Source organism: Chionomys nivalis, chromosome 2 (assembly GCF_950005125.1).
Source record: "Chionomys nivalis chromosome 2, mChiNiv1.1, whole genome shotgun sequence".
Classification (NCBI taxonomy): Eukaryota; Metazoa; Chordata; class Mammalia; order Rodentia; family Cricetidae; genus Chionomys; species Chionomys nivalis.
This window is the reverse complement of record NC_080087.1, coordinates 121,921,261-121,949,232: the sequence shown is the minus strand read 5'-3', so window position 1 is coordinate 121,949,232 and position 27,972 is coordinate 121,921,261. Positions and strand designations below refer to the sequence as shown.

General features: G+C 50.5%; 1 protein-coding gene across 1 annotated transcript; it reads left to right on the top strand.

The window, feature by feature from the left end:
- Nucleotides 1-779: 779 nt before the first annotated feature.
- Vil1 (villin 1) lies at nt 780-27,570 on the top strand. The gene is made up of 19 exons (XM_057762130.1): nt 780-854; nt 1,719-1,793; nt 4,453-4,649; nt 5,571-5,679; nt 5,792-5,902; nt 7,560-7,762; nt 8,277-8,355; nt 8,480-8,578; nt 9,571-9,724; nt 10,151-10,251; nt 10,332-10,469; nt 12,636-12,794; nt 13,692-13,871; nt 14,356-14,501; nt 15,039-15,183; nt 15,627-15,815; nt 17,948-18,016; nt 19,671-19,811; nt 27,432-27,570. The coding sequence occupies exons 1-19, from the start codon at nt 780-782 to the stop codon at nt 27,543-27,545; spliced, it is 2,484 nt and encodes an 827-aa protein (XP_057618113.1). The 3' UTR covers nt 27,546-27,570.
- Nucleotides 27,571-27,972: the final 402 nt, after the last annotated feature.

Genomic DNA, 27,972 nt, shown 5'->3' with positions numbered 1-27,972 from the left:
TTTTCCTTACACCGTGTGGGTTCCAAGGATTGAATTCAGCTCCTCAGGCTCATGAGCAAAAAATGTCTTTACTCACAGAATCATCTTGATGCTCCCTGCTGCCACCCTGCCCCTTTTGTCCCAGACAGGGTCACTCACTGGTCTAGAGCTTACCAAGTTAGTTAGGCCATTGGCCAAGACAGGGATACGCTGGTCTCCATCTCCACAGTGCTGGGAGTACACGCAGACACTGCCATTCGAAGCTTTTCACATGCGTCCTGGGGCTAGGACAAGCACTTTACCAACTGAGCAATCTCCATGGCCCTTTTTGTGTTTTGTTTGGTTTGATTTTTCTATGATTAAAATTGGGCTTAGTGTTGCATATGTGCAATCTGAAATAGTGAGTTCAAGGCCAGCCTGGGCTACTTGAGACCTTGTCTCAAAAAGCCTACAGAGTAGGGAGATTGAAGCTACAGAAGAGGCTTGAAGTGGGTGTGATGGCACACAGGACAGCCTAGGCTACATAGCAAGACTTTGTCTCAAAAGCATGGGTGTCTTTTAAGTGCTGGGTTATGTAACTTATACTAAGGGAGCCAATGTAGGCATTTGGATGAGAGTGGGTCATCATCAAAGCTGGGTGGGAAGGCTGGAGGCTAGATTCTAGGGGTTAAGACCCCTAGTGGGGAGCCAGCTTCCCTTCCTCCTCTAGGCATCAAGTTTGTGACCTCCACCTGAGACTGGGGTACTCCTAACTTGATGGGTGTGACTTTCACATGCCTTCTCCCCTAGGCTCACCCACCATGACCAAATTGACTGCTCAAGTCAAAGGCTCTCTCAACATCACCACTCCAGGAATACAGATATGGAGGATCGAGGTGAGTCTTGTCTGGAGGGGAGTTCAGGGATTCGGGAGGGTGGAGGAAGCCTGGCATTGCCCAGTCTCCTCCAGCCAGGTCCTGCACACTGCAGGAATCTGCTGCTGCCACCTCTGCCACCCCGTCCTCTTTTCTCCATCTCTTCCTCATCTGCCTTTTCTTCTTCCTCTTCCTTGTCCCCATTAGCCCTATCCTTCTCTGTTCTGTTTCCTCCCCTTGTCCCTTCCCAAGACAGGGTCACCCACTGGCCTAAGACTTACCGAGATTTTTCCCACCTTTCATTTCTGGGCACTGAGCTTTTTGATTTGGGGTATCTTGTGGTGCTGAAGTCGGAACCGAAGGCCACACCTAGTAAGGACTCTATAGCTAAGCAACATCCAAACCTTGTTGGGCCCTGCATCCTTAACTCCCATTCTTCTGGTCGGCTTCCTTACCTGGTGGTTCTGGGAGCTCCTATGACCTCTTTCTTTTTTTTTTTTTTTTTTTTTTTTTTGGTTTTTCGAGACAGGGTTTCTCTGTGGTTTTGGAGCCTGTCCTGGAACTAGCTCTTGTAGACCAGGCTGGTCTCGAACTCACAGAGATCCGCCTGCCTCTGCCTCCCAAGTGCTGGGATTAAAGGCGTGCGCCACCACCGCCCGGCGCCTATGACCTCTTTCTAGCCTGGATCAGGTCACTCCTCCTTGGGGATGGTATCCTGTTCCTGGGAGGCCACTGTATTGATCCCAAATTTAGTGCAACCACATGATTGGCACAACACACAACAGCCGAGAATGACTAGACCCAGGCAGTCCTGTAGCTTTGGTCTCCTGGGTAGGCAGGACTACACGTTTGCCACCATGTCCACTGTGACCTTTCTCTCTCCAGGCTATGCAGATGGTACCTGTTTCTTCTGGCACCTTTGGAAGCTTCTTCGATGGTGACTGCTATGTAGTCCTGGCTGTAAGTGGGTCAGGCCAGAGGGGGCTGAGCAGAGAGAAAAGTACTGGGTATTAGGGTAGAAACTGGAGGCTGGGGGCTGTGCTGAGGGGCGGTCTGGCTTCAGCAACCAGTTTAAGTGGAGACTGCTTATTTGTTCCCAGCCGCCCAGACCCAAGTAATCACACAGAAACTGTATTAATTACAACATTGTTTGGCCGCTGTCTTAGGCATATTTCTATCTAGGTCTTACATCTTAAATTTTATTTTTATTATTTTACATTTTACCACAACACTCATGGTTTGTTAGTCTTGCTTCTTAGGCAGCTACATGACAGTTGCCTCCTTCAGCAGCTACTTGGCATCTCTTTGGCTCCGCCTGCTCTGTCTCTATATCTCTTCCAGCCTGGCTATATTCTGCCCTGCCATAGGTCAAAGCGGCTTTATTCATTAACCAATGCGAGCAACACATAGAGAAGGACATCCCAAATCAAACCATTGTTTACAAGAGTGCCCAGGTGCCCAACTGTGGGGCTCAAGAGGGCTCAGAGATGGTTTGTAGAGCTCTCCTCTAGCTCTGGAGCCATGCGCTCATTCAGCCTTGGGGGACCTTCTGAGTTGGTCCACCCTTTACTATTATTGTATTTTTTTGGTGTGTGTGTTTATGCATGCTGTGGGGAGGATGTGAATTTCAGAGGACACCTTGGGGGAGTCAGTTCTCTGCTTCTACCATGTGGATCCCAGGGACTGACCTCAAGTCATCAGCTATAGTGGCAGGTACCTGCTGAGCTGTTTCAGGGCCCTGGCCCCACCTCTCTAAACCCACCGTCATCTTCATAGCCCTTCATGATGTTCGCACTCCCTGGCACCACCAACACGACTAAGGACATTCGTGCTTTTCTTTTCTTACATTGAGTTGCTTCTGATTTTTAAAGTTTTTCAAAATTACATTGGCTTACGCATTTGTTTTGTGGATCTGTGCGTGTATGTGTGTACGCGTAGGGCTGTACACGTGCCGGGCAAGGTGCACACGCTGACACAGGACAGTTTGCAGGAGTCGGTTCTCTTTTTCTGTTACGTGGGTCCCAGGGATCAAACTCAGGTTGCCAAGCTTGGTTGCAAGTGCCTTGACCCATAGAGTTCTCTTCCCTGCCCTGCTTCTAAATTTTGAAGATACATATTTAACAATTCACCACATTCTTACTGTAAGTGAGAAGTTGAGCCATGTGTCATAGATTGAAAACAGCTGTGGTGTATTTACACAATCATTACGTGTACAGCAGGTATTTGTGTCCACAGGATATCTGTGGATTCAACTAACTATGGATCAAAAATATTTAGAAAAAAGTTGCATGCGAGGGCCTGGCGAGATGGCGGCTCAGTTAAGAGTGGATGCTGCTCTTGTAGAGGAGTTGAGTTTGGTTCCCTGCACAGCAGCTATGTAAGTTGGCTACAATTGCTTCTAATTCCACCTCCGGGGGATCTGATGTGCACAAATCCATATACACATCAAAATCTAATGGAACATGTAGTGAATGATTACATAGATGTCTTTCTCACCACTATTTCATACACAGTACAGTGTGGCAACCTTCCTGACTGCCACCTGCCTGGGTTCAGGAATTAGGACTCGTCTAGAGATGATGTACGGTCTAAGAGACGCCTGGGGTGTAGCTCAATGGTAGAGTACCGACCTATCATCCAGGAGGACCTGAGTTTGATCCCTACCCCTGCACGATAGGTGCTTTGGCATATAGGCCTGTAATCCCAGCACCCCTGAGGTAGAAAGAGAAATCATGGGAGGGCATCCTTTAGCCCAGAATACTCCTGCCCAGTGTGGGCTACATGGAAACCTGTGAAACCACACGAAAACAACAGTAACAACAAAACAATAGCAACAAAGCTGATTCTCGAGCCAGGGAGATGGTTCAGCAAGTGTAGGTGTCTGACCTCCCGAGTTCAAAACCTCACAGTGCAGTAAAACCAGCTCCCAAAGGTTGTCCTCTGACCTCCACCCCCACTCCGAGCAAGCCTATAACTGTGCTTAAACACACCTATGTGAATATGCATATATGTGCGCACGCATGCGCGCGCACACACACACACAATTTTTTTTTTTTTTTTTTTGGTTTTTTTCGAGACAGGGTTTCTCTGTGGCTTAGGAGCCTGTCCTGGAACTAGCTCCGTAGACCAGGCTGGTCTCGAACTCACAGAGATCCGCCTGCCTCGGCCTCCCGAGTGCTGGGATTAAAGGCGTGCGCCACCATCGCCCGGCCACACACACAATTTTTTAAGCATAAGAGGATTTTGCAGATTCCATACAAACATCACATACCATTTTCCAGAAGGGACTTGAGCATGTATAGAGCTCCCATGGGATCCTGTCCCTCACAGACCATGAGGGGCAATACATTTGTTTGCCATACAGTCATCGTACTGGTCTCTGATAGCCCATACCCATCAATCCACGTGAGTCATTTTCAAGACGAGAACAAGATCCAGAGAAGGGAGGGCTACGTCGTATTTTCTACTAGTAGAGTCGCTGACTGAGCTGGGCCGCAACTCGGGGCTTCTGATAATAAGCCAGAGGCCTCCTTGGGTCCAAGTATGTGGGAGACCATGCAGAATGGGACAGGGAACTGTGGGACCCCAGGTCTCACTACACAGATGCCCCCTCCCCCAGATCCACAAGACCAGCAGCACCCTGACCTATGATATCCACTACTGGATTGGCCAGAACTCATCGCAGGATGAGCAGGGGGCAGCTGCCATCTACACGACACAGATGGATGACTACCTCAAGGGCCGGGCTGTCCAGCACCGTGAGGTCCAAGGCAACGAGAGCGAGACTTTCCGCAGCTACTTCAAGCAAGGCCTTGTGTAAGGAGGGGTGCGGTGGGGCCGGGGAGGATCCCAAGATTGGTCACCGAGGTGGGGATTAGGACATGGGGGCTGGGCTGGAGAGAAGGGACACTGAGACTCTGGGCAGTGGGAGGTGATCTGGGCTAGGAAGAAAGCCTGGATGAAGCTCTGGAGGTTGTGGGAAGCTCCTGCGGCCTTTGCTGATTTTTCTCCACCTTTCCACTCCTCACGCTTATTTCTGCTGTTGCCCTGACCCGGGACTGTCCCTCTGAGTCTGCTTTCGCTTGATTTATCCCTTGGGCTCTTCTAAGATCCCATAACTATGGCTGATGAATTCTGTCTTCGTTCCTGTCTAGGTGTGGTGGACTGCTCATTGCCTGAGCACCCCCAAACCCCGCCCCTCAGGTTATCACATCAAACCCCACTCTCTCAGGCCAACTCACAGGTGGCTGCTTCCTCTTCTCTAATTAGGCCTTTCACTAACAACTCTAGAAAAGTCTGAAGCTCTGTCTGGCTGCCTTTCCTCATGGAAACACCTGCTTCTCTAGAGCTGAGCTGTCTTTTCGTTGTGGGAGGCCAAAGCTCTATAGCCTCTGGGCATTCGAGTGGCCTCTCTCCCTTCTTCCTCCTCAGCGCCCTGTGTCTGGGGCCCTGGCCTTATTTCCGTTTTCTTCTCTCCAGACCTCACCATGATTGATTACCATTGCAGACCCTTCTGCGGGGCGGGGAGCTAAGGCGAGGGGCAGGAAGACCTACATTGCAGGGTCAGGTGCATGCTCCAGGCTAACCAAGCATTTGCAGGACACTGCTGTTTGAACCTTAATTATTTCCTTTGCCTCAGCCTGTCCCAGTTGGGGCCTCAGAGGGGCGCAGGCAGCTCAGGACCTCGGCATATCTTCTGACTCAATACCCTTCAGTCTGCTTTCCTTTCTCTCTCAGGATCCAGAAAGGGGGCGTGGCTTCTGGCATGAAGCACGTGGAAACGAATTCCAGCGATGTCCAGCGGCTGTTGCACGTCAAGGGCAAGAGGAATGTGCTGGCCGGAGAGGTGGGTAGGCCCAGCCAGGACACTGGCAGGCAACTGAGCAGGGCTGAGTGAAGTGAGGGTGGCCAGAGGTAAAAGGCTCTCAGTGGGCGCTGGACCTCCCTGTGCCCTCTAGGTGGAGATGTCCTGGAAGAGCTTCAACAGAGGGGATGTCTTCCTGCTGGACCTCGGGAAACTCATCATCCAGTGGAATGGACCAGACAGCAACCGCATGGAGAGACTTCGGGTAACCCTGACAGGGCACCTCATCTCTGTTAATGCAGCAGGCCTCACCTGCTTTAGCAGCCTCGGCAGCACCGCCCCCCCCCCCCGCTTCTCCCCTCCCTGTGAAAGTAGACAGAGAGGCAATACTGCTGTGTGACTGTGTTAGGCTAATGACTAACTTATGATTTACGGCACGGGTGACCCCATCAGGTTCCACAGCAGGTGAGACAGACAGATACGCCATGCGAAGAGAGCTTGGGTATGGAGAGTTTATTTAGTGGGTATTGGGAGGATGTGGGAAGGCAGGGGTATGGAGGGGAGAGAGAAATTAAGAAAGAGAGAGAGAGAGAGAGAGAGAGAGAGAGAGAGAGAGAGAAGGGAGGAGGAGAGAGGGAGGGAGTTGATGCCTCTTCAGAAGAAGGACAGAGAGAGAGAAAGGAAGAGAGGTAAGATCACCTTGCTTCAGAAGGAAGGGGGAGATTGGGAGCAGGGCAGAGTGCCTCTCTTAAAGGAACAGGGCACCCAGGAGACTGGGCAGGCCAGCATAACTATAATTATAATACTAACCCTTAAGGTGGAACAGGTCCCTGAAGTGTGGCAGACCCCATGTTCAGCCTTGAGCATTCAGGGATGGATGAAGTGGGCAGAGCCTTGCCCTTGCTCTGCCCGGAAACTGGCCATCCTGTCAAAAAGCCAGAAAGAAAAGGGAGAACCAGAGGAATGATTGCTGCAGGAATGGTACTAGGGAAGCTTTGGGGACCAGATGGAGCTACAGCAAAGGCCTTGGGTCAGTAGGGAGCCCTTCAGGTCAGTGGGAATATGATGAGTCGCCAGCAGGTCTCACAGACAGGATGTGTGGCCGGCAGGCTAGGAAAAAGTGTTAGATCTTTTGGTTGGGACACCCAGTTAATAGAGCTTATCTGATTTCTGAGTAGAAATGGGCTGGGGAGAGGGGAAGCTGGAATCTGGGCTTCACTTTGTACGGGATGAGGACCCAAAGCTTTGTGCTTGAGAACAGTGGAGGGCCAGGCCCTGAGATGGGGAAGATCTCAGGGAGACACAGAGGGCCCTTTTGGCTATCTGAAGAGGAGCTGTCCTAGGGGGAGAGCCGAGAGCTAGGCTGGAGACAGAAGCATGAGAATGACTATCCCCAAGTGCCAAGGAACTCCAGAGTGCCCATGAAAGGAGGGGCTTTGGGCTAAAGAAGAGCACACTACAGTGTGCAGGCAACCAGGGGCCTATGTGTGTGTATGCATGCTTGTGTAAGCCTTCATGGAACTGAGCTGTGTGTGTGCGAATGTGTTATATAGGTATGTACATGTGAATTTGCATGTGTACTGTGAGCGTGGGTGCTTTGGGTAGACTGAATATAGTACTAACATCTTTGAGGGTCAGCTTTTGTACAAAACCATGAAAGGAAACCACAGATTCCCAACAACGTCAAAACTAAAGGTCTAGCTTCCCTATCCCGCTCCCCCAGACGCCTTGTCCATTTCTATGAGGAAATCTACATTCCCAGGGCTTCCTACTGTTTCCTCACACACCTGACAAGCCTTGTCTCCACCCCTTGTAAATCTGCAAGGTGGGGTGAGGCTTGCCCTGCAGAGTCCAGGGTGGTGAACAGTACTGCCCAGTCTGCTACTGCTGACCTTCAAAGATCATCTGTGACCTTCCTGCAGGGCATGACCTTGGCCAAAGAGATCCGAGACCAGGAACGAGGTGGACGCACTTACGTGGGTGTGGTGGAAGGGGAGAAGGAAGGGGACTCCCCGGAGCTGATGGCAATTATGAACCACGTGCTGGGCCAGCGCAAGGAACTGAAGGCAGCAATTCCTGACACAGTGGTGGAGTCAGCAGCTAAGGCCGCACTCAAGCTGTACCAGTGAGTTCTGGGCTGGGGCCTTCCTGAGTGCCCGGTCTTCCTGAGTGTGGGTTTTTCCTGAGTGCGGGGCCTTCCTGAGTGCGGGGCCTTCCTGAGTGCCGGGTTTTTCCTGAGTGCGGGGTCTTCCTGAGTGCGGGGTCTTCCTGAGTGCGGGGCCTTCCTGAGTGCGGGGTCTTCCTGAGTGTGGGGTCTTCCTGAGTGCGGGGGCCTTCCTGAGTGCCGGGTTTTTCCTGAGTGCGGGGCCTTCCTGAGTGCGGGGTCTTCCTGAGTGCGGGGTCTTCCTGAGTGCGGGGCCTTCCTGAGTGCGGGGTCTTCCTGAGTGCGGGGCCTTCCTGAGTGCGGGGTCTTCCTGAGTGCGGGGTCTTCCTGAGTGTGGGGTCTTCCTGAGTGCGGGGGCCTTCCTGGGTATGGGGCCTTCCTGGGTACTGGGCCTTCCTGGGTGTCGGGCCTTCCTGGGGTAGGGTGTCCTGGCTGTGGCACCTCCTATCTATCCATGCCTTGCTTTGTCCTGCAGTGTGTCCGACTCCGAGGGAAAACTGGTGGTTAAGGAAGTTGCTACTCGGCCACTCACACAGGACCTGCTCAGCCATGAGGTGGGAAGGGGCTGGAGGACCCCAAGCAAGGGACACCCCTAAAGTGCTAACATCTAGGGAAACCTAGCCCTCCTTCCTCCCCCAACACCACAGGCTCATTTAGTTTTTTCTCTGCTGACTCTAGGACTGTTATATCCTGGACCAGGGAGGTCTGAAGATCTTCGTGTGGAAGGGGAAAAAAGCCAATGAGCAGGAGAGGAGCGGGGCCATGAACCAGGCCCTGGTAAGGAAAGGGTCCGGCCCAATGGTTCTCAATTTCCTAATGCTGTGACTCTTTAGTACAGTTCCTCATGTTGTGCTCACCCCCGAGCATAAAATTTATTCCATCGCCACATCGTAACTGTAGTTTTGCTACTGTTATGAGTCAGAATATAAATATTTGATATGTAGGGTATCTGCTCCGCAACCCAAAAAGGGTTGTAATCAGCCGGGCGCGGGCGGTGGTGGCGCACGCCTTTAATCCCAGTGCTCGGGAGGCAGAGGCAGGCGGATCTTTGTGAGTTCGAGGCCAGCCTGGTCTACAAGAGCTAGTTCCAGGACAGGAACCAAAAGCTACGGAGAAACCCTGTATTAAAATTAAAAAAAAAAAAAAAAAGGTTGTAATCCACAGGTTAAAAATTCCTGGTCTAGCAGCAGCAGAGGAAGAAGAGAAGGACTCAGACAGGTCATAACACCAGGCAGAGTCCACGGAAGATTTGGGGAGGGCAGGGCTGGGAGTGGGGATGGATGGATCCAGTTGTTGAGGTCTGAGGACCATAAGGTCGCCAGCGTCCTGGTCCTCAGCATATGAGCGAGCTGACCACCAGCCAATCCTGGGCCTCCCTAGGGTACTGGGTGTCACACCCCATGCAAGAGCTTGGCTTAGAGAAGGGAATGGCTAGTCTTCCTCCAAAAAGGGTTGAGTGGGCTTGGGGCCAGGGCGCTCGAATTAGAATTGAGGAGGTATAGTTAAGCTAAGGGTCAGATCTGTTGGAATCAGAGTTAGGTGTGGGGTCAATACTAGATTCAGGGCTGAGGTTAGAGTGCTCATTTGAGACACTATCAGATGTAGCCTTGATTGGAGTAGGTTGGTAGAGTTAAGTTTGGAGTCAGCACTGGGGTCGGGGCTGGGCACGGTCAGGGTTGGAGCCAGGTGGATCTGGCTTTGGCTTGCTTGCGGGTGTGCAGACTACGGACAGGAGGCGCTAGCCTGCAACGGCTCCCTTATTTTTCCAGAACTTCATCAAAGCCAAGCAGTACCCACCGAGCACACAGGTGGAGGTGCAGAATGACGGGGCGGAGTCAGCCATCTTCCAGCAGCTCTTCCAGAAGTGGACCTTGCCCAATCAGACCACAGGCCTGGGCAAAACATACACAGTGGGCTCCGTGGGTGAGAAGCCACGCCCCCTCGGCTCCCTGGGAACCAAACACTTCTCACCAGACTGTATTTGCTGAGACATTGGGGGAGGAATTCAAAGGAAAGGAAGGCTTGTAGCCTCCATCACCGTGGTTTCCCTGACAAGCTGGGGGGTGGGGATAAGGCATAAGGCGTAAGGCGGTGCTTCAAGTCTGAATGCTACCAGGGAGTCAGACCAAATAGAGCTCTGCTCTCGAACCTGATTCCTGATCCTGTTTAGGTCAGTGCCTTAGGGGCAGGGAGCTGTCACTCTATCTGTGTGACTTTGGATAGGTAGTTAAATCTGTCTGGCTTTAGCTTCTTTGTCTATTGTGTTGGTCTACAAATCCCAGTATTCAGGACTGTAGAGAGGGCATGGGACACCTCACCTGGTGACAGTTCGTGTCCTCATCTCTCCAGCCAAGGTGGAACAGGTGAAGTTTGATGCTACATCCATGCATGTACAGCCTCAATTGGCTGCTCAGCAGAAGATGGTGGACGACGGGAGTGGGGAGGTGCAGGTGAGTGAAGGAAGGAGTACAGGCTGGTGGGAAAGGGGTAACCCAGGCTGGACCTCATACAGGTCTGATTCTGCTCCCAGGTGTGGCGCATCGAGAACTTAGAGCTGGTGCCTGTGGATTCCAAGTGGCTGGGCCATTTCTATGGTGGCGACTGCTACCTACTGCTCTACACCTACCTCATAGGCGAGAAGGAACACTACTTGTTGTATATCTGGCAGGTGAGGCCCTGGCAGCACAGCTGCTCAGCTCCCACACCCCACCTGTAGCACAGCTGCTCAGTCTCCTCAGCCCATCACATCTGCAGCACAGCTGCTCAGCTCCCATACCCCACCTATAGCACAGCTGCTCAGTCTCCTTAGTCCATCTCATCTGCAGCACAGCTGCTCAGTCTCCCCACCCACCTGCAGCACAGCTGCTCAGTCTCCCCACCCACCTACAGCACAGCTGCTCAGTCTCCCCATTCTCCCCATTCTACCTGCAGCACAGCTGCTCAGTCTCCCCAGCCCACCTGCAGCACAGCTGCTCAGTCTCCCCACCCACCTGCAGCACAGCTTCTCAGTCTCCCCACCCACCTGCAGCACAGCTGTTCAGTCTTCCCAGCCCACCTGCAGCATAGCTGCTCAGTCTCCCCACCCACCTACAGCACAGCTGCTCAGTCTCCCCATTCTCCCCATTCTACCTGCAGCACAGCTGCTCAGTCTCCCCAGCCCACCTGCAGCACAGCTGCTCAGTCTCCCCACCCACCTGTAGCACAGCTGCTCAGTCTCCTCATTCTACCTGCAGCACAGCTGTTCAGTCTCCCTATCCCACCTGCAGCACAGCTGCTCAGTCTCCCCATTCCACCTGCAGCACAGCTGCTCAGTGTCCCCAGCCCACCTGCAGCACAGCTGCTCAGTCTCCCCAATCCCTGCCATCACCCATGTGTTGAATATCCCTGGAGGTGAGAAACTTACTTTCTCCAGAGGCAGCTTTTCCCATCCTCGGGTGGCTTTAGCTCTAAGATTGCTCCCATTGGGTCTTCCCATTCAGAGCTCTTTCCTTTTGGTTCAGAGTGTTGATTCTAATTCTTGTCACACACTGCATGGGGACTCTGTGTTAGATGCCTGAGTGCACGGAGTGAGTTGTGTGATATTTTTCTGAGAATGGAGTGGGAAGAATAGAACATATTTGGGACCAGCCATGGGTTTGAGGTGAGCCAGGACTGGGCTGGGAAAGGATTAGAGCTGGGGCTAGGGTCAGAAAAAAACACAGTCTATTGGGGTTAGGTTTGGGTTGTGTTCAGTGTAGGCTTGATGGGGAGGTCATGGGTCCATTCAGGCCATATTTGGGGATGTAGCTCCATTGGTGGAGTGCTTGCCTGACATACACAAAGCCTAGGTTCAGTCCCCAGCCTTGTATCTAACCTGGTGAGGTAGCAAATACCTGTAATCCCAGCACTCAGGAGGTAGAGGAAGGAAGATCAGAAGTTCAAGGCCATCCTAATCTATATAGCACATTCAAGGCCAGTCTGGGGCGCTTAAGACCCAGCCTAAAAAAGAAAAAAAGGGGGGGGGGGCAGGCAGTGGTAGTGCACACCTTTAATCCCAGCACTTGGGAGGCAGAGGCAGGCGGATCTCTGTAAAGTCAAGGTCAGCTTGGTCTACCTTGGAAGCAAGTTCCAGGAGATCAAGGACCCTTACACAGAAAAACTCAGTATTGAAAAACAAAACAAAAATGGGTGAGGCCTAGTACAGTGGTACATGCTGTTAATCCGAGCACGCACGACACAGTGGATGCAGCAAGGACCAGCCATCCAGGGATAAACAGTAAGACTCCGTCTTAAAATAAAAAACATAAAAAAATGGGTGGTCAGAGAGATGGCTCAGTGGGTAAAGGAGTTTGCTGCCAAGTCTGACGTTGTGAGTTTCATCCCTAGAATCCACATACATACACACATACATACATGCATGCATGCATACATACATACATACATATACACACACAGTGGGAGGAGAGAATGACTCCTTCAAGTCTTTGACTTCTAGACTTGCACCATGGCATGTACAGTGTACAGCACATTCTCTCTCTCTCTCTCTCTCTCTCTCTCTCTCTCTCTCTCTCTCTCTCTGTCTCTCTCTCTGTCTCTCTGTCTCTCTCTCTTCTCAAAAGTCAAAAGGGCCTATTGTTTAGCTCTAGCTGTCCTGGAACTTGCTATATAGATCATTCTGGCTTTGAACTCCCAGAGATCTGCCTGCCTCTGCCTCCCGAGTGCTGGGATTAAAGGCGTGCGCCACCACCGCCCGGCTCACTCTTGATATTCTTAAAACTGGGTTGGAATATAGTGGAGGCCGAGGATAAGGTCAAACTCGGGACCCTCACTCTCCCTTCCCCTTGCTCATTCCCAGGGCAGCCAGGCCAGTCAGGATGAAATTGCAGCCTCGGCGTATCAAGCTGTCATCCTGGACCAGAAGTACAACGACGAGCCAGTGCAGATCCGAGTCCCAATGGGCAAGGAGCCACCTCATCTCATGTCCATCTTCAAGGGGCGCATGGTGGTTTACCAGGTGAAGCTGCTGAACTGAGAGCAGACATCGAGGAGATGGGGAAGGGGGTGTCTGGTGGGCATGAGACTGGGGCGAAGCTTGCTCCTCATAGGAGAGGTCCCTTGTCATGTATTCGCTTGGTGACAGAAACCAGCAAGCTTTCTTTAGAGCTATAGGGAAAACCCGCACTGTGTACAAATGTTATTTCCCCTTCTCGATCTTTGCTGCATGAAAAAGGTTTTTTTTGGGGGGGGGCGGCTATATTTGCTGTGTCTGCCCAACAAGATGATCTAGGCACCTCATGCAGCTGTTTAAGCAATAGTCTGTTTATGCTGAAACTTGTAGACACAAAGTCCTTTGCAACTCAGGAAGTGAAGCGAGACTTGACAGAGAGCATTTGTTGGGAGGGGACGGTCGTGTGGCTCTCCTCTAAGCAGTGAACTCCCAGCTCAAAGCACTGTGTAGTTAAATGCCAGCGACAGAAATTGACTTCAACAAGAGGCAGAGATGCAGGAAGCGGGGAGCAAGCAAAGAATTCAAGGAGGGAAAGAATACAGAGGACTTCTAGACACTTTAGGGGGAAGCTCAAGAGCTCTATGGAGGTGGAATGAGGTCTTACCGCACAGGGGCACAGTAAGGCCTGGGGCCTCCGCCCTGGGGATTTATGGAAGGAGAGAAAGAACACAAAGGCAGTTCGTCTTCATTTCAAATTTTCATGGGCTCCTAAGGGTCAGCAGAGGACCTGCGTTTGACACAAATGCAGTGGAGGGCCACTGAAGCCTTTTGAACAGCGGAGTATAAAGACCAAAGCCGTGCCGGGGCTGGCCCCTCGCCCTCAGCCCTCTCTGGATGTTCTTTGTGCTATCATGTCACCTTCAGCCTTGTCCCTGTCTTCCTGCCTTCCCCTTATACCTGCAGGGAGGCACTTCCCGAGAGAACAACACGGAGCCTGTGCCCTCCACAAGGCTGTTCCAGGTCCGGGGAACCAATGCCAATAACACCAAGGCTTTTGAGGTTACAGCCCGGGCCACCTCCCTCAACTCCAATGATGTCTTCATACTCAAGACTCCATCCTGCTGCTACCTGTGGTGTGGGAAGGTGCGTGAGGAACCACAGGCCTCCTTCTCATGTCCATGACACACCATGATACGCAGGGGGTCCCGGGAACCCCTCAGTCACAGAGCAGATCAGGGCAAAGGTGGGAGGCTTTCAGACGACCAGGTCCCACTGACAGGTCTACTGTGGTAGGTCGAGAGTCTTCTTTGTGTAGCTTTGGTCTCTCTGCCTCTCCGGTTCTCTGTCTTTCTCATCTCTTTCATGGTGGCACCCGGCTCATCTCTCTCCCTGCCTTGTCTTTCATGCTGTGTCTCTTCCTCTGAACGAGGTGCGTTCCCTCATCTCCTCTGCCATTCTTTAGGCTGTTAAGGATGAAGGAACGTAAGAACTGTGGGTGTGCTTGGCATCCTGGTCCAGAAGGACCCTCTCAGACCCAGGAGCTCTGGCAGAACGGAGCAGGAGGGGGAGGAGGTGGGTGGCACCCAGGTTGGTCTTCCGCACAAGAACGGCCTCCCTCTTTTCCCAGGGATGTAGCGGTGATGAGCGGGAGATGGCCAAGATGGTCGCTGATACTATCTCTCGGACAGAGAAACAAGTGGTCGTGGAGGGACAGGAGCCAGCCAACTTCTGGATGGCCCTAGGCGGGAAGGCGCCCTACGCCAACACCAAGCGGTAATGTCCCAGCTTCTCTTCTCACCCCCATGACCCCAAGCAAGGGCTCACTGCATGATGCTTAGGGCCGGACATGGGCCTTTCTGTAGAAAGAGGGTTTTCAAGAAGGCAGAGGTATCTGCTTGAACTTGAGGAAGCAAGTGCCAGAGCCCAGGCCTTGTCCCTAGAGACTGGCACAGGCCCCCAGAATGCTGTGGGAGGACAACACAAGCCCTCTTCCAAATGTTACTTTCTAAAGAATAGCCAAAGAATATTCAAAGGCAAAAGTTCTACACTGTAGTTGCACTGGGAGAGAGACAGTGGGAGGATAGCAGGAAGAACTTCCTCCAGGACTGTAGATGAGCTCCTGGAAGAGATGTCCAGAAAAGCAGGGGATTTGTCTCTTCAAGCACTGTTGAAAGGAGAGGGGACCTTTCGTCAGTCATAAGAAGGGCATTTGGTGAGAAGCCAGCCTTTCCATGTAAGAGTCCTTCAACTCTCCAGTCCTCGTGTTCCTCAAGTCTCTGAGCCCCACACCTACATCTGCCCACCCTACAGGCTGCAGGAGGAAACCCAAGTCATCAACCCTCGACTCTTCGAATGCTCCAACCAGACCGGGCGCTTTGTGGCCACAGAGATCTTTGACTTCAGTCAGGATGACCTGGAAGAGGACGATGTGTTCCTATTGGATGTCTGGGACCAGGTAGGATGAGAGGTCTAAAAACTAACCTTCTCCACCTTGATTCCCAGCACCAAAGGTCCCCAGGGGCTTTATTGTAGGGAAACATCAAGGTCTGGGGGCCCCCGATTCTTTCTCCTGGAGAGGGGGAAAGAGAGGGACATGCCCTGATCATCCCACAACTTCTTTATTTCCCATGGAAGGAAGCAGGAATGTTGCTAGGGGTCTTGGGCTCTGGGGAAGCAGAGTGCCCCATAACCACAGGCTATCTAAGGAGCAGCATCTGGGCAGCCTCATTTACAACAGAGATGTGAAGTCAAGGCCCAAACAGGCCTTGCTTAAGGTCATTAGCTGAGTAGTGACAGGTCTTCCTCGCTGGCATCAGAAATGAGCCAAGGCAGAGCCTGTGGACATGAGGAATGTCCATGTTGCTCGCCACGCACCGACTGAGGGACTACTCTCCACAGGTCTTCTTCTGGATAGGGAAACATGCCAACGAGGAAGAGAAGAAGGCTGCAGCCACCACTGTACAGGAATACCTCAAGACCCACCCGGGAAACAGAGACCCTGACACCCCCATCATTGTGGTGAAGCAAGGAAACGAGCCCCCCACCTTCACAGGCTGGTTCCTGGCTTGGGATCCCTTCAAGTGGTCTGTGAGTAGCCCAGCAAGTCCTCTTGGCTCAGCATACCCTCCCCCTCCCTCCAGGTGGCTTCATGGCACATACTGGTCGGGCATGATGGTACAAGCCTGTGATCCCAATGTCTGGGAAGTAAAAGCTGGAGGGTCAGAAGTTTAGGATTATCCTTGGCTACCTGGCATGATGGGGGATAGCCTGAGCTAGTTGAGACCCTGTTTTACCTAGGGTTTGTAGACACAGCGGATGAGGCATGCCTGTGTTCCTAGGACTTGAAAATGGAAACAGGGGGATTTCAAGTTCAAAACCAGTCTGAATGACATAGCAAAACAAAAACAAAAGCAAAATAAAACAAAAAAGGCTGTGAGTTTAGTTTAGTGACAGAGCACTTGCCCAGCATGGACAGAGCCCTGGTAGCATGCACACATGGGGGAGGGCGGTGTAGTGAAGTGTTAATTAATCTTAATCAATAAGAACCCGGAGGCAGATAAGGGGGTAAAAACCTGGACTGTCAGAAAACAGAGGAGCCGCGCCCGTTGCTTTCTTCCTCTTTGTTCTTCAGTCCAAAAAAAAACAAAAAAACAAAAAAAACAAAAAACTGAGATCCGGTGTCCACCTCCAGAGTGCTGGGATGAAAGGCATGTGCCACCACTGCCTGGTTTCTGTTAACTCGTGGCTAGCTCTGCAAATTTCATTTGTCAAAACACAAACCAAATAACCCACAACAGCGAAGTTATAGTGTCCTGCTTTTTGTGCTATGCAAAGCTATGGAAAATTGATTAGAAAGAAAAATATTCAAGACTCAGTTCTTGACTGGGCGCAGCCATGCTCAGGAGCAGCCACAAGCAAGGGACGCCCCTTCATAAGAACTCCTTCAGGGCTGACCCCAAGAGTCCGCAGCGCCAGCCCAGGACACGCCTGCTGCTCTAGAGGACAGACTCCCCTGGCTCTAAAGTCTAAGCAAAGTGGGTCGCATATGTTCTCTTACTGGGGGACAGTGCGTCAGGCCTCCAGGGGTACCTGCTCTGCCCCTCCCCCTAGGCTTGTGGCTCTGGGTGTTTTAAATTGCCAGATGAGATTGATTTAGGAGCAGAGAGCTTAATTTCGTCAAGTCTACTGCCCCCTCCTCCCCGCCTTTTCTTTTCTCTTGACTCTTGTTGAGGGGCTGTTTCATCTTCGGGTAAACAGGTCTCCCCCCGACCCCACGTGTGTGTGGTATGTGTGCCTAGACATATAAGCACATGTGTATATGTGCATGCATGCAGTGGAGGCCCGAGGTTCATATCAAGTGTTGTGAACATTCTCTACTTTGTCTGCTGAGGTAGGGTTTCCTTCTGAACCCAGAGCTCATAGGTTCATCTCGTCTAGCTAGTCAGCTAGTCCTGGCGTTCGGGGTCCCCCGTCTCCACTTTCTGAGAAGCTGTGGTTACATACAGAGAAGCTGTTACAACTACCCACCCAGCTTTTTTCTGTGAGAGCTGGGGATCTGCACCCCATTCCTCACACTTGGGAGGCAAACGCCTTTCCCCACCTAGCCATCGCCCCAACCTCAGGTTATCAAATCTGAAGGCAGCAGTGTGGATTCCTGGCCTCACAATCACGCCAGCCCCCAACCCGACAGACAGTTCAGGTGGACTTTCCCTCCTCTCTTTGTGCTTTTCTCGACCTCATTCATTCACTCAGCAAACATAATTCACTTCGGGAGCTCTGATGTGTCACTCTGGGTGCTAGGCCCTGGGTCTTAGGGTCCTAAAACAGTCTCCCCTTCCTTGTCCTCTGTTGGGGCTTCTCTTAAGTGCCCCAGGCCCCGAGTTTCCCAGAGCCCATCCCTTGTAGGCAGGACATCAATAATGCCTGTGGCTATGTGCATATTTCCCTGACCCTCATAAGGGGTCAGGGAAGCACATATTCTTCTCTGTTCTCTTGTCCAGCTGAGCAGGGACAGATCACCCCCCTTGCCCTGCTCTTTCCCGATGTTAGCAGCCCGTTTGGCCTTGTTCTCTCTGTCACTAGAGACGGCCTTGCTCCCCCACTCACTCACTCTGAGCCACTTCCTGCCCCTCTCCCCAGTTCGTCTCAGGTCAACCTTTTTTCCACCTTTGATTCCTCTGCTGAGATGGGGTCTGATCTGTTGTTTGCTTTGCTTGCAGAACGCCAAATCCTACGATGACCTGAAGGCAGAGCTTGGAAACTCTGGGGACTGGAGCCAGATTGCTGATGTGAGTATGGGGGTGGCCTGGCCTGGAGGTGCTCATATCCATGGGAGCTGGGAATGCTGAGAGACAATACCAGTGTCTTGCACCCACCCCCATCTCCTCCCTCTTTGTGAAAGTCCTCATCTTGTCTTTGTGTAACACCCATGTCTCTCCATTTCCTAGCAAAACAGCCTGCATTTTTCTTTTTTCAAGGCAGAGTTTCTTTCTTTCTTTCTTTCTTTCTTTCTTTTTTTTTTCTTTTTTTTTTTTTGATTTTTTGAGACAGGGTTTCTCCGTAGCTTTTTGGTTCCTGTCCTGGAACTAGCTCTTGTAGACCAGGCTGGCCTCGAACTCACAGAGATCGCCTTCCTCTGTCTCTCGAGTGCTGGGATTAAAGGCGTGTGCTACCACCACCTGGCTCCAATTTTTTTTTTTTTTTTTTTTTTTTTTTTTTTTTTTACCACCCATGAGACAGTATATTAAAATGCAGTTCCCCCCCTGGCCTAGTGATGCTTGATTATAGTTGCAGAACTCAGGAGGCTGAGACAGGAGAATGCAGAAAGACCCAGACTCAAAATAAACAAAAACACCCAGAAACAAAATTAGCAAATTATAAGGCTCCATTCCAAAATATTTTGAGTTGGCTCTCAGGAGTAGCAAGTTTTTGCTTGTTCATGTGTATGAGATGTGTGTACATGTGCGTGTGCATGTGTGTTCACATGCGTGTGGAAGTCAGAGGCCGATGCGAGTGTCTTTCCGATCGCTCTCCACTTTATTACTGAGGCAAGGTCTTCTTGCAAGCCCGAGTTCTCCAGTTCAGCTGGTATAGTAACTGGATTACCTCTGGGATCCCTGGTCTTTGCTTCTGGAGTATGCTGTCACAGTGTGTTGCCACTGTGCCAGGCTTTCCTGTGGGTGCCAGGGACCCAAACTCCAGTCCTCATCCTCAGCTCCAGACTCGGCATGCTTTAAATGAAAGTCTGAGGTGGTCTGGTGTACCACCTGGGGAAATGGGGACATCCGTAGGCACCATCACCCTTGGGGCACCTCTCCAGGCAGAACGATTGTGACTCTTTCAGTCTTTGTCACTTGTCAGAGGTGTGTCTAGGTTGTCACAGGCCCACAGAAGAAACCAGGCAGACCTAGCTCTCTCACACAATCAGAACCTGAGAGCAACGTCTCAAGCCTCTGAGGGTAATCAGCGAGGACGTTCCCACCTCCTCCAGCCACAGGTCGGGAACACTATGGTGATTCATTAGCCCTCTCTGGTGGACGGCGCAGTGTTTAAGAAGAAAAGCTAGGTCAAGGCCGAGTGAGTTCATAAATGACAGTTTTACAACAGATATGAGATAAAGGGTCATAAATGTCCAGGGAAGAGTAGACGTCACACTCCAGAGGAAGCCTCGGAAGGTTAGTCATTGAACAATCATCCTGTTCCAACTAGTTTAGGTCAGATGCAGGGTGCCAGGTTATTCTACTAGCTTCTGGGTCCAACCCAGGGAGATGTGTTTGACTGAGTGTGTGTGTGTGTGTGTGCGTGCGTGCGTGTGTGTGTGTGTGTAACAGGGGAGGGGGAGGACAAGGAGAGGTCTCCTGAAGAAGGTCCCCTAGAATGGAGAGCATCTCGGTGTCGGACGCAGCCCCGCAGCTGCTGATGTGTGTTTTTCTTGTTTCCTAGGATGTCATGAACCCCAAGATGGATGTGTTCACTGCCAGCACCACCCTCAGCTCTGGGCCCCTGCCCATCTTCCCCCTGGAGCAGCTGGTGAACAAGCCCGTGGAGGAGCTCCCTGAGGGTGTGGATCCCAGCAGGAAGGAGGTGAGTGGGCCACGGCCAGCAGGAGGAGGACTGGTCCATTTCATTGGAAAACCTCATCCACCCCAGACTGTGTCCTGAAGAGAACTGGTGCACACACCATGGTAGCCTTACACCCCCTGGAACAGGGCAGAGAAGCCCAATTACCGCTCATGGTGAGAATGGGTGGTGCCAGGTGCAGCCAAGGCACACAAGCCTCCTGTGTGGGCATCAGCCCAGGCACACAAGCCTCCTGTGTGGGCATCAGTCCAGGCACACAAGCCTCCTGTGGGCATCAGTCCAGGCACACAAGCCTCCTGTGTGGGCATCAGTCCAGGCACACAAGCCTCCTGTGTGGGCATCAGCCCAGGCACACAAGCCTCCTGTGTGGGCATCATCAGGAGCATCATGAGTCAGAGGTCACCTTCCGAAAGGTGACAGGAACCCAAGTTATGGGAGCAAAGTGAGTTTGTCCTGGAGGAGCGATGGTGAAGGCAAGAGGCCTAGGGAGGAAGCACAGGAGCACAGACACTGGGGAGAGAGGCAGGGGCCTGCCTTTGGGGACCTATGGTGGCTGAAGCAGTAGAAGTCAGATAGTCATCTTTTAAAGTTTAAATTAAAATTTTATTTGTTTTGGATAGGGTCTCACTAGGTAGCCTTGGCTGAATTGGACCAAGCTGGCCTTGAACTTGCAGTGACCCTCCTGCCACTGCCTATGGCAGGCAGTACTAAGTCTGCTTTTTTGTTTTTGTTCTTGTGACTAATTAATTACTTATTTATTTGAGACAGGGTTTCTCTGTGTCCTGGAACTCATTATGTAGACCAGGTTAGCCTTGAACTTAGATCTGCCTCTGCCTCGTGAGCGCTGTCGCCACGCCCGTACTGTTATTTTTGTGTGGGTGTGCGTGTGCGCTCTTAAATGGGTGTGAATGTGGGTGGAGGTGCCTGTGGAGGCTGGAGGCACTGGATCCCCTGGAGCAGAGGTAACATGTGCTTGTGACCTCAATGCTCTACATGAGTGTAGGAGGCAGAGACAGGATACTGCCTGGAAGCCCAAGGTCAGCATGCCTGGTTACATAGCAGTGAACAATAAGACACCTGTCTACAATAGGTGGAAGGTTAGGACTGACACCCGAGGTTGTCCTCTGTCACACGCACCTTCACAGGTGTTAGTGCCCTGCATGCACAAGGTGGTTGCCAACCACTAATGCTCACACACATACATGCACATATGTCATACACAGAAAGCCATATTATGAGCTGGGCAGGGTGGCTTATACCTAGGTGCCTGTAATTCAAGTCCTAGGAAGCTGAGGGAGGAGGGTCATCTTAAATCTGAAGCCAGCTTGGACTGCACAATTGGAGTCCTTCCTGCCTTTTGCCTCAGGGGGCTCCTTCGTACATACTCCCTGGGTTTCTCCCTCTGAGGCTTTGGAAAGCAAGGAGACATCTATGTCCTTACTGTAGCTCTAGGGTGCTCTCACAAGAGGCAGAAGCTTAGCTGATCTCTGGTGATAGAAAAGTTTTAAAACAGTAGACATGGTGACACACAGCTATAACCTCAGCCCTTAGGGAGCTGAGGCAGGAGGAACATTGCTAGTTTGAGCCTAGCCTGGGCTACTTCGTGAATTCAAGATCAGCTTGCGTGTGAGACTCAAATCTATATCGACCATCCCATTCTACAGTCAAGAAAACTATTATCTGGAAAACTGGGAAGATGGCTCAGTCCGTAAGCACTGGCTGTGAAACCCCAGGACCCAAGTGCCATCCCCGGTACCCATATCAAATGCCATTCATGGGGCTGGAGAAATGGCTTAGGGCACCAGAGGACCCAGGCTTAGCTCCCAGCACCCACAAGGTGGTTGCCAACCACCCACAATTCCAGTTCCAGGGGATCTGATGCCCTCTTCTAACGTTTGCAGGCAATGCATGAATGTGCATGTGCATACATGCAGGCAAAACACACGCAAGTAAATCTAAGAAAAGGAAAAGGAAGTTGTGCATGGTGACTCACGCTTGTACTCCTAGTTCTGGTGAAGTAGACCACCTGGAGCTTGCTGGCTAGCCAGCCTAACCCAATTAGTGAGTTCCAGGCTAGTAAGAAACTGCCTCAGAAAACAAGGTGGATGGCCCCTAAGGTTGTTCTCTAAATACACAGGCACCTGCATATACATGACCTCACACACAGGTGCCAAAAATAGCCTCCTTCCAATCCCAGAACACTAAGGCCCAGAGAAGGGAAGTAACTTGCCTGAGGTTAATAACCCAGTTGCACTGTCAGCATCAGGGTAAGGGCAGCAGGCAGGGGTGGGGACCAGGTCGTGAGGGTTAGTGCATGCGCCATAAAAGACGCATTTCTGCGGGGTGGGGCAGCGTGCTGTTGAGCAGGGAGTAGACAGGCTGAAATGGAGGGCTAACTCTGAAGAGGACAGGATCAGTATAGCCCACGGTTCTCCAAGCAGTTCAAGAAGACTCAGATTTATTTAAAATCAGTTGTCAGCAGCTGACTAATTGTTAAGATTTTTGTTTTAATAGACAGGGCCTCATTATGTAGCCTAGGCTGGCCTCAGATTCATAGAGATCCATCTGCTTCTGCCTCCCAAGTGCTGGGATAGTTTTTGTTGTTTTGTTTTTTTAGGTTAAATGTTTTTTAGATTCATGTATGTTTTGCCTCCATGTTTGTATGTGTGCCACATGCATATCTGTTATATGCAGACGTCAGATTCCCTGGAATGAGCTACGGATGGTTGTAAGCTATGACATAGGTTCTGGAACATGACCTTGTGTCCTCTGCAAGATCAGCAGATGCTCTTCTGAGCCATCTCTCCACTCCCTGATTTTTATTTTTTTGAGACAAGGTTTCTCTGTGTAGCTCTGTGGCTGTCCTGGAATGTGCTCTGTAGACCAGGCTGGTCTCAAACTCAGAGATCTGCCTGCCTCTGCCTCCCGAGTGCTAGGATGAAAGGCATGAATTTTTTTTTTTTTTTTTTTTTTTTAAATCATGGATACAACATGCATCTTGTGAGAAAGGGGAGAGTAAGATTTCAGACCTTGCGGGGAGGTGGTGGCCCATTTCTTTAATCCCAGCACTTGGAAGGCAGAGGTAGGTGGATCTCAGTTTAAGGCCAGCCTGGTCTACAGAGTTAGTTTCAGGATAGCCAGGACTGTTACACAGGGAAACTCTGTCTTGAAAAAAGAGGAAAGAAAGAGTGGTGTGGTGAGTCTCAGTGAAGGCAGCAGCACTAGGGTAATGGAAGTGAGGCAGATATGGGCATGAGTGAGGCTGGAAATCAGCTGGCAGGCCTCCAGAGTTACACAAATTCACTGGGATGGGGTCAGAGTTCAGCAGTCTTGTCAGAGCTGAGAATCAGCCTTCCGGGGCCTGGGAGGGCCCTGTGGATTCTTGTGCAGAGCTGACTGAGCAGCTGCAGTTGTGATAAAAGTAGGGGAGGGGATTCCAGTACCAGACCTGGTCTGCAGCAGCTGCTCCTACCCACTGATACCCTTATTTATTCCATCCCAGAACAAGGTGCTCTATGCCCTACCTGGGGACTGGGAAGGTTCCCAGGAGCCTTGTGGAGAAAATGCTGAGCCTGGGAGGCAAGCCTAATGACAGGGTAGGGAACTTGAACAGCATCTACAGTGTTTGCTAAGACACTGCTCAATGCAGTCACTCTGGAGTCAGAGATCCCCTAGGGCAACTCCACTTGAGAACAGCCAAAGACTTAACTAAGCCTTGCACACACTACGCAACCAGAGCTCTCCTGCCTATACCTTGCAAGCTCTGGGTTACAGGAGTGTGCCACCACGTTGCTTTCCCCAGCCTTTTAAATTTTAACTTGTTAATTTTATTATTTATTTATTGGTTTTTCGAGGCAGGGTTTCTCTGTAGCTTTGGAGCCTATCCTGGAACTAGCTCTTGTAGACCAGGCTGGCCTTGAACTCAGAGAGATCCCCACCCTTCTCTGTCTCCAAGTGCTGGGATTAAAGGCATGCACCACCACCACCCAGCTTATTATTTATTTATTTTTAGATATTTAATATTTATGTGTATGGGTGTTTTGCTTGAATGCATATCTGTGTACCATGTGCAGTTAGGACCCCTGGAGGCCAAAAGAGGGTGTCGGATCTCCTGGGACTGGAGCTAAAGATGGCTGTAAGCCGCCGTATGGGTGCTGAGAACTGAATCTGGGTCCTCTGCAAGACCAGTGCTCTTAACCACTGAGTCCTCTCCAGTCCCTTTTATGTATGTATGTATGTATGTATGTATGTATGTATGTATGTATGTATGTATGTATGTCTATCATCCATCTATCCATCCATCATCTATCTATCTATCTATCTATCTATCTATCTATCATCTATCTATCTATCTATCTATCTATCTATCTATCTATCTACCTAATCATCTATTTATAGACATAGTCTTGGAAATACATTGGTCTGGAACTCAGAGACCTGCTTGCCTCTGTCTCTGGAGTGCTAGAGTTAAAGGCATGTGCTCCAATGCCAGATCCCCAATTCTTTTTTTTTAAACTTTTTTGTTGTTGTTGTTTATTTATTATGTGTACAACATTCTGCTTCCCACGCACCAGAAGAGGGCGCCAGATCTCATCACAGATGGTTGTGAGCCATCTTGTGGTTGCTGGGAATTGAACTCAGGACCTCTGGAAGAGCAGCCAGTGCTCTTAACCTCTGAGCCATCTCTCCAGCCCCTGGATCCCCAATTCTTTTTGGGGGGAGTGGGTGGGTAAAAGGTCTCACTATGCAACCTTGACTGTCTTGGAACTCGCTGTGTATAGACTAGGCAGGCCTTAAACACCTGAAGGTTGAAATTAAAAGCATGTATCAAGTTAGGCACCTTTAATCCCAGCACTCAGGAGGCAAAGGCAATCAGATCTCTGAGTTTGAGATCAGCCTGGTGTACAGAGGGGGTTAAGAGCGACGCAAAGAAACTCTGTTTTAAAAAACCAAAAAGAGAAGAAAAGTAATGGGGGCTGGAGAGATGACTCAGTGGTTAAGAGCATTGCCTGCCCTTCCAAAGGTCCGAGTTCAATTCCCAGCAACCACATGGTGGCTCACAACCATCTGTAATGATGTCTGGTGCCCTCTGCTGGCCTGCAGAGATACACACAGACAGAATATTGTATACATAATAAATAAATAAATATTTTACAAAAAAAAGAAAAGAAAAATCAAGAGAAGAAAAGTAATAATAATAATAATAATAATGTGTGTTATGTGCGGGCAGCTGCAGAGGCCAGCATAGGGCACTGGATGCCCTGGGGCTAGAGTTATAGGTAGCTGTGAACTGCACCACAGGGGTGCTGGGAACTGAATTCAGTCTTCCAAAAGAGCATCAAATACCAGAGTGCTGAGCCATCTCTCCAGACCCAGTCAGCCTTAAAAGGGGGGGGGGGGATTGGGATTAAAGACGTACGATGCCACCATCTGACCTGCGGTAGGTTCTTCCCGTTTGTTTACAACACTCATGCATCCTCCCATATACATCAAACCATCTCAAATCATTAGTTTCCTCCATATACATCAAACCATCTCAAATCATTAAACGCTCTGCAGTTACGCTGTGTTGTGCAGGGGTAATGGCAAAGTGTGCCTACATTCTGTAGTGTTTTTTTTTTCCCATCTGTGGTTGGCTTACTCATGCATGTAGAACTTATTACTACTGAGAGCTGACTATTCAAAGCAGACTTATCGAGGAGTAACGGTTCCCCAGGGAAAGGCAGGCTTGCCCCAGGCTGTGTCTTTGCAAGTGCTATAGCAGTATGTGTGTTTCATTGTTGTTTGCCCTGTTCATTAGGACCACGTCAAGACCTGCTTCCAAAGCATGGTTAAGAAGCCGGGAGGTGGGGGCTGGAGAGATGGCTCAGAGGTTAAGAGCACTGGCTGCTCTTCCAGAGGTCCTGAGTTCAATTCCCAGCAACCACATGGTGGCTCACAGCCATCTGTAATGAGATCTGGCGCCCTCTTCTGGCGTGCGGGCATACATGGAGGCAGAATGTTGTATACATAATAAATAAATCTTTAAAAAAAAAAAAAAAAAAAAAAGAAGCCAGGAGGTGCTGGTGCCTACCTTTAATCCTAGCACTCTGAAGGCAGGTGTATCTTTGTTAGATCGAGGTTAGCTTGGTTTACAAAGCAAGTTCCAGGACAATCAGGGCTATTATTATACAGAGATAGCCTGTCTCAGAAAAAACAACAACAAAAACAAAGCACGTGAGGCCCAGGAGGGGGTAGCCTGTTGCTAGAAGGGCCTTGAGTCCCCTGAAGGCAGTGGAAGCTTGATCTATTCATGCACGGGCAGACACTGCTTGCTTTTGAGTCTAGATTTGGAACTACTATATGATGAATCATATAACTTTTTAAAACGTGTGTGTGGGTGCCACAGCACATATGTATGGTGGTCAAAGGACAACTTCAGGGTGTCATTGTCTACTTCACCAGGTGGGTTCCACAATCAAATTAAGGTCCTGAGGCATAGCAAGCAGGCACCTTTACCCACTGAGCCACCTTGCCAGCCCCTACATATTTTTGAATTTATATATATATGTGTGTGTGTGTGTGTGTGTGTGTAAATGAGTTTATGACGTGCATGTATGTGTCCAGAGGCCAGAAAGTGGTGTAGGAGCCTCTAAAGTAATGGTTCTCAATCTTCCTAACGCGACCCTTTCTAATGTGACCTCATGTTGTGGTGACTCCCAACCATAAAATTGTCATTGCTACTTCCTAACTTTGCTATGAATTATAATGTACATATCTGGTATTTAGGATATCTGATATGTGACCCCCCAAATGAGAACCGCTCTCTAGAGCTAGTTATATAGCTGTGAATGACTATCCCATGTGGGTACTGGGAACCAAACGCCTATCCTCTTTAGAAGATCATTCTGAATTAGCCTCATGAATACTTTTCTTGTGAGACCCCCCCCCCCCAATAAATGGCTCACGCCTTTAATCCCAGCACTTGAGTACTTGGGAGGCAGAGGCAGGCAGATCTCTGACTTTGAGGCCAGCCTGGTCTACAAAGCGAGTTCCAGGACAGCTAAGGCTACACAGAGAAACAAACAAACAAACAAAAATCCAAAAAACCCACCCAAAACAACAACAACAAAAACCCCACAACACACACACATATACTCCTAGCCAGGTGTATCTGGCTTTTTAAATCACACTGCTCAGGAGGCAGAAGCAGTTTTACTTCTAAGAGTTCAAGGCCAGCCTGGTCATAGTAAGTTCTGGACCAGCCAAGTCTACATAGTGAGACCCTATTTCAAAGAAAGAAATATCTTCCATTTGGGGCTAAGAATACAGCCCTGGGTTTGAACCCAGCAGCATAAGAACTGCCTGGTAGCGGGGTTCAGGAGCATGATGGCCTGCCCTAGCAGAGTGCAGGCCCCAGCCTGATGAGTAGGAGTCGAGATCTGAGATCTGACTTAAAGCCTAGCATGGCAGAAGCCTGGTTGACTATGTGGCCTTTTATTCATGCAGCACTTCCTACCCCCTTTCCTGGCTCAGGAGTGTTAGCTTTTGTTCTCCTTTGTTTGATCCTATGTCACATCTGTGTGAGTCATCCAAGCAAACCCGGGGCAAGACTGTGACCTTTGCCCTCTGGTCCTCTCCTAGGAGCACCTGTCCGTTGAAGATTTCACTAAGGCCTTGGGGATGACTCCAGCTGCCTTCTCTGCTCTACCTCGATGGAAGCAACAAAACCTCAAGAAAGAAAAAGGACTATTTTGAGAGTCACGGCTCTGGCTGTTCAGAAGTCCCTACCCTGCCTGTGAAGGCTGTGTTCTGCCATTACAGGTTTTAAATCCTAAGCCAGCTGAAAATGTCCAATTGTATCTGTGAGCCACAGTGTGATAGTCCCTTCTGTTTATAATAGTGATCTCCTTGAGAAAGATGCAACCTCCCCATGGAGTCCTGTTCTAGCGTTTGCTTTCCTTAGAGCAGCAGCACTCCTCCTCAGTGCTCAGCTGGACACCTACAGGGAAGCAGGAGAGGGCCAGGTGTCCTCTCACTCCTCCTCACACTTCAATAGGACAAAGGCAAAGCTTAGCTAGGGGCAACTCTGGGCTTGGATGCTGTTACCCAGAAGTCTCTGCAAAGCTTCAGACTCCTCAGATGACATCAGGAACATGGGTTTACTACAAGAAGTCCAATCAGA

Bases quoted from the DNA above. Each gene is read 5' to 3' on its own strand.
- Vil1 (XM_057762130.1), top strand. From the start codon at position 780: ATGACCAAATTGACTGCTCAAGTCAAAGGCTCTCTCAACATCACCACT. The intron at 15,184-15,626 runs GTAGGATGAGAG...TACTCTCCACAG, and splicing joins TATTGGATGTCTGGGACCAG to GTCTTCTTCTGGATAGGGAA. The intron at 15,816-17,947 runs GTGAGTAGCCCA...CTTTGCTTGCAG, and splicing joins GGGATCCCTTCAAGTGGTCT to AACGCCAAATCCTACGATGA.